General features: G+C 41.5%; 1 protein-coding gene across 8 annotated transcripts in view; it reads right to left on the bottom strand.

Moving 5' to 3' along the window:
- Nucleotides 1–1,226: 1,226 nt before the first annotated feature.
- The window catches only part of LOC109479999, an 83,097-nt gene continuing 78,323 nt past the window's right edge, over nucleotides 1,227–6,000 (bottom strand). For all 8 annotated transcript variants that reach the window (XM_019782100.1, XM_019782098.1, XM_019782099.1 and 5 more), the window contains 5 exons: nucleotides 5,602–5,793; nucleotides 4,372–5,195; nucleotides 3,334–3,469; nucleotides 2,073–2,183; nucleotides 1,227–1,523 (listed from right to left, as the gene is read on the bottom strand). In XM_019782100.1, coding sequence (XP_019637659.1) covers nucleotides 1,308–1,523; nucleotides 2,073–2,183; nucleotides 3,334–3,469; nucleotides 4,372–5,195; nucleotides 5,602–5,793 — 1,479 coding nt within the window. In that variant the 3' untranslated portion in view covers nucleotides 1,227–1,307. The remainder of the gene's footprint in view (nucleotides 1,524–2,072; nucleotides 2,184–3,333; nucleotides 3,470–4,371; nucleotides 5,196–5,601; nucleotides 5,794–6,000) is intronic.

The following is a 6,000-nucleotide window of genomic DNA, read 5'->3' as shown; positions in this document are numbered from 1 at the left end:
TCCACATTTATCAATCATATATAGTTCCGGTATACTGAAAAAATTACAACAATGTCAGTATAATATAGATATCTTTAGTTACATACATGTAGCATTACAATGGAAAGACATATAATATATATATTTGTTAGTCTTGTGTTAGAAAAAGACATCCCATTTCCAGTAAAAATAACTTTAATTGCCTGATACTCTTTGTCATGCAAAGAAAAATTTTAGAAAGATATCCCGGATTTTGCATGACTATAAAAACTTTTGTTTCAAATATATATAGCAGTACATTGAGGCAGTATAGGAACTTTGAAAATTATGTTCCTTTGCATTGTAAAAAGTTTGTATCAGATCCAGTTCCATGAAAAGTGTACAAATTTAAGGTCAAGTAAATGAATGAATATTGTTACATCCTCCATAATCTACTCAGATTGACTGCATTTTTATTCTGGAACAACTCTGGAAAAACTGGAAAAGCATGTCTTGTCTACTGTTAGTGTACTTTTTAACAGTTTGCTTCTCTGTTAAGACCTTTTCAAAGTTGTAAGAACTATCTGTGGGCATGGGCACTAATATTCTCTTCAGGGTTACATAAAGTTACATTAAGTAACTATGTCCTGCTTCAAACTGAAGAAGTATGGAGTATGTATAAGTGTTTTTCTATAACAAAGTCCATTTTGATGTTACACTTTGTATGCCATAAAGCGAACTACCAAATGCCAAATGTGTACCTTGAGTTTGTTTTCTTTGCTGCATTTAGATACAAGGACAACCAATTGTTATAAGACTCACTTAAGTGGAAAGTTAAGTTACAATGACAGGACAAGCAAATAATGTCAAAGGTATTATTCACTAACTGTCAAAACTAAGCATGTTATAACCACCCTGAAACTTAAGTGGCATCTTCCAGCATGCCATGCCTCCTACACAAAAATATATCACTGTGGACTACCGCACTTTAGTGAAAGGGTGGTTCAAGAAATGCAAGCTAACCAAAGTTTAGTAAATGGTTGGAAGCCCTTGTTTCAGTGACATTACTCTGAAATAGTGCTGTGTTCCTAAACCCACATATAGGTTCAGGTCTGGATTCAAGTCCAGAGATTTAGGTTCAGTTCGGGACTCGTAAGTCCGGACCTACAGAAACCCATGGCATATACAAAATTGCATGCTGGCAACCTTGCAATGTTGTTTCGGCAAAACTTTAATTTTGGCCACATACAAATGTAACATGGAGGCCGACACTTGACGATGCCCGATGGCAATGTTTTCCTAAACATTTTTACAAGTCCGGAACCGGTCCAGCGAACTGGTACACAGCACTACTCTGGAATGGTAGGCATGTTGGCAAGTTTGGAGGTGGAGCCTGCCCGTTTCCTGACGGGGATACGACTCTTGGTGGGGGAGGGGGAGGTTCTGTGTTTGAGGTGGAGGCACCAGCGGTTGAAGCAGTGCTGTAGGATCTGACGAGCCTTCCTCTGGTACAGGTCCTGGCTCTTGTGCTTGTGAGATGCCCACTTGTGCCAGGCTTGGAACACCTGAGGTAGGCAACAAACACCTGTTTATTTACCTGAACTAAACCATATAATACCTGTACTCCTATAATCATAATATACTCAGTACTTAATATTGGAGAATACACCCAAACCTCTGTACTACTGCGTCGAAAGTTCTGGTCCCTTAATTTCAGGGCTGCAAAAACTTCTTGGTTCTTGCAAAAAAAATACAAATAGAAACAGACATTCTGTGATCGACCCTCATACTCCCACTGTACTTTAAAATTTAATGAATCGTGGATGAATCCATGGAGCAACATTTTTACACACATCTTAAACTTAAAGATATCTCAATTAAAAAAAAAAAAAACAGAACTACGAAAGCAAGGACTTTCTACAACTGCTTGGACCAAAATGTGAAAATTTAGGAACTGGTAAGCCCTCATTAAAGTACATTGTACATTGTGATATTTTCTTATAAATAATAAAAACATGAGGCATGCATATCTGATATCTGAGAACCAAGACATGAAATTGGTACAGTTTATATTATAGTCAGTCTTTAGAACAGTCAGCAGGTTGTACACTTGCCTGTGAGATTGTCTGTTTCTCCTCGTGAGCTGTGAAGTTCTTGACGGCTTTCCTCCTGCCCATTTCTTTCCTCCATGTGGTCCACACGCGGTGGTACATGTTGTGTGTGAACTGGAACAACAAAGCAACTCCAGAGTCAGTATCATTGCCTGAATCCAGCCGCTCTACAGATTTCTAAGTTTTCTAACTGAAGAGCAATTGTACATTCATTTATTTATCTATGACGATTTACCACATTTGTGGAAGGATTGACATAACAGGTGACTATCACCTTTTCAAAGATGTCAAACCTGAGACCAGACTGTAAGATTTGAACCACTCACACCGGGAAGGTCCCCTACTCTTTTCGATAAATGTGGTGGGTTCTTTAACGTGCATGGGGTGTGGCTCTCCCATACACGGGACCTCCATTTAACGTCCTATCCGAGGGACATCCCTAGCCGAAGCTAGGTACTCATTTTCACCTGAGTGAAGTGAGGAAAGTTGTGTAAAGTACCTTTCCCAAGGGTACAACTTCGCAGCGCATGTTCGGACTTGTTCGGGTACGACCCGGAATCCAACCCGGGTCTCCCCGTTTCATAGTCCAGTGATGTACCACTACACCACACGACGCCACTTTACGATTATTCAAGATTCACATTCAAGATTATTAGACTTAGTTACAGATTTTGAAAATCACATATTAGGAGCTGGTATACAGTGGACAAGAAGATGAGTAATGTAAAATATCAAGCTAGTATAATAACGAGAAGATAGAAGACTTAGTACAGACACAGAAGGACTTACATGACTGTGAGCAACCAGTGTTAGTGTAGCCTTCCAGAGTCCAGACAGAGTAGCAGAGGGGAGACAAGAGCATTCAGCATCTTTCACTTATACAAAGATATTGTAAATGACATACGCACACGTAGATAGATAGAGAAATAGATGACAGTGAGAGATCAGATGTGTTTTTTTTTAAATATATTCCAACATGTAATCACAAGACGTGGCGACGGCACACTCAAGTTTTTTCAACTTACATTGATGCCACCACCAACACAGGGGACAATACAATACTCATTTTCACCTGAGCGAAGCAAGGAGGTTTAAAAAGACCTCCTTGAGCGAAGTGAGAAAGTCGTGTAAAGTGCCTTTCCCAAGGGCACAAGATCGGTGGCATGTCAGGACTCGAACCCGGGACCTCTTGGTTCCGAGTTGAGCACTGCCGCTACGCCACAAGACCCCACAGATCAGATGTTGTTTAGGGATGTTCCCTTACCAGTTGATCTGCTGTGTAGGCCATGTCCACAGATGACTTCCACGTTCCCCAGCTTCTCTGTTCCGTGCGCTTCTCACAGCTCTTCAGGTACCTACACACCAGGGCTTCTCTGTGCCATGCCTTCAGGTACACATGACTGCAACAATACCAACACAAGGCATTTAGACATTTCAAACAGAAATATTGTCACTGACTTTATATTCCTAGCGTTAAACTAGTAATTTTTTTCTAGTAATCATTATTAGCAGATAGACCTTTTCACTTTAAGAATGAACAATTGAAAACACATTTAACATAAGAGAAAAAAAATCTATCTATCAAAGTTATGAGTTCACTTTCTCAGCTACAAACTAACATAGGAAGGCTTTACTGTCTAATTAAAAGATTAAACCTGATAGTTTTGATGTCTCAATCCTATAGTACTCTCCACATCTGTCAATCCTATACTAAAATAGTTCTGATAACTTATGATATCCTAATACTAAAAACAGACTACAGATTAATTTTGGACAAAATATTACACTTTGGACAAATGTTTGTAGCCCTTCACAGCTTATACTTACAAAGTTGATATTTTGTGACAAACTTGCTTGCCACCCAACGGATCATAATGACCCCCAGCGGGAGGCGTCACGTCTCATTGAAAATCGATAAATCTTCAGATTTTTCTAGAAAATCTGAAGATTGTTTTCAGATTTTAAGAAATATCTTCAGATGGTTTCAAAGAATCTTCAGATGGTTTCAAAGAATCTTCAGATGTTTTCAAAGAATCTTTAGACTGTTTTCAAAGAATCTTCAGATGTTTTCAAAGAATCTTCAGATGTTTTCAAAGAATCTTCAGATGTTTTCAAAGAATCTTCAGATGTTTTCAAAGAATCTTCAGATGTTTTCAAAGAATCTTCAGATGTTTTCAAAGAATCTTCAGATTGTTCTGAAATTGGTTTGAAACAATCTTCAGATTCTTTTGTGACAATCTAAAGATTGTTTTAAACCATAACTTTATAAACCACCATTAAAAATGAAGTTTTGATGACTTACCATAGTGTTTGGTTGTAATGGTGCAGTGCTAGAGCCTCCATATCTTCTTGGTGCCGAGCCTCCTCCCTCCTCATGACGATGTACATCTTCCAGTGACGGAACACTTTCTTCTCCACGCTGCGGAGGTGGTGCTTCTCCGCTGCGCGCTGCCTGGCCGCGTCCACCCACGTACGGAACGACTCTCGCAGCCGTTCCTCTTCCTGTTTCCCGAGAACACGTTCTGCGATGGCGTTCCGTTCCTGGGACGCGCGATACTGCTGCTGCCACGAGAAGAACGCCGCCTGCATGTGGAGCTGGTTAGAAATGGCTCTGGCTTGTTCCGCTGCCTCGAGAAGTCGCCTCTTCCTACGGACGACGTCCTGCCAGCCTCGGAGCGCCCTCCTCTGTAGCGCCGTAGTGGAGTGTTGGTGGACTTGCGTGAGGACTGTGGCTTGCGTTCGCCAGTGGCTAAAGGCTGACCTCAGTGTTCTCTCACCCAGAGCCCGCTCCAAGGCCCTCTTTCTTGCCTCCCTGTCCCTCCGTTCCTGTACACACTGGTGCCAACTCTGTAACACTAGCCTTGCCATCCCCCTCTCTTTCTCTTCTCTATACAACTCAGCAGTCTCCACTGATGCCTGCGCTGCCTTCCAGTCCTGAAACACCCTCTTCTGTAGGGAGTGTTGGCGAAACCTGTCAGCGCGTGCCAACATGGCCAGGCTCCTCCAGGCCGTGAAGGTGGTGTGGAGGGTACGTGAGGTTGCGCGGTGGGTCTGACGGGCCACGATGGCGTGGTGATGTTGGCGAAGCTTGTACTCATTCCTCCAGATCTGGAAGGCCAGGAAAACCTGGAACACACACAGAATAGGTGTCAGCTCGGCTGTTTAACTTTTTAACATATACACATGTACAGGGCTTTTACTTACTTTGTCAATGGATTTGTCAAAAAAAAAAAAAAGGATGTAGATCACCAAGAGTTCACAGGTACGATTCCTCTGTTCAATGTGTTTTTGCCTCAGATTCCATCCAATCTTTTCAAGCAAATGAGGTTAACTTTTGTTACAACAAATCCTACTTTGGTCAAGCATGACTTCTTTACTATATCAAAATACGGCAAGGAGTTTAAAAATTAATGTATATGTAGAATAGGATAGAATTACATGTAAGTTATCTACCACAAGAAGTTAACATATAAGAAAAATGTGCTTCAGAACCTTATATAATACACAACACACAAGAAACATGTACATGTACCTGTTGCAGCTTCTTGCGGCTCTGAAACTGCTTGGCCAGGTTCTTGTGGTAGACGCGAGTCCTGGCCACCTGCAGCCAGCTGTGGAATGTCCTCTGCACCAGCACCTGCTGGAACAGCTGCTGCCCCAGCTGCACCTGCTTGTAGCTGGTCTGCCAGATGGCAAATGCTGCCTTCAGCTGGGTCTGTTGTTTCTATATAGAGCAGGAAAAACTGTTATTAGTATATGGAGCAAGTGTTGATTGGCTTCCATTGAAAGCATTGTGCTTTCAACAGGACAACCAATGAGCGACAGTTTTACATATTTGTTTCCTTAAATCTACATGTGTCTAACCTGTTTGAAGTGCTGATTGGCCACTGCTTCCATTCAAAGGATTGTGCTTTCAACAGGACAACCAATG

Source organism: Branchiostoma belcheri, unplaced genomic scaffold (genome assembly GCF_001625305.1).
Source record: "Branchiostoma belcheri isolate BF01 breed outbred unplaced genomic scaffold, Haploidv18h27 scaffold5, whole genome shotgun sequence".
In the NCBI taxonomy this organism is placed as follows: Eukaryota; Metazoa; Chordata; class Leptocardii; order Amphioxiformes; family Branchiostomatidae; genus Branchiostoma; species Branchiostoma belcheri.
The sequence above is the reverse complement of the archived record's forward strand: the minus strand, read 5'-3'. Positions and strand labels throughout refer to the sequence as shown.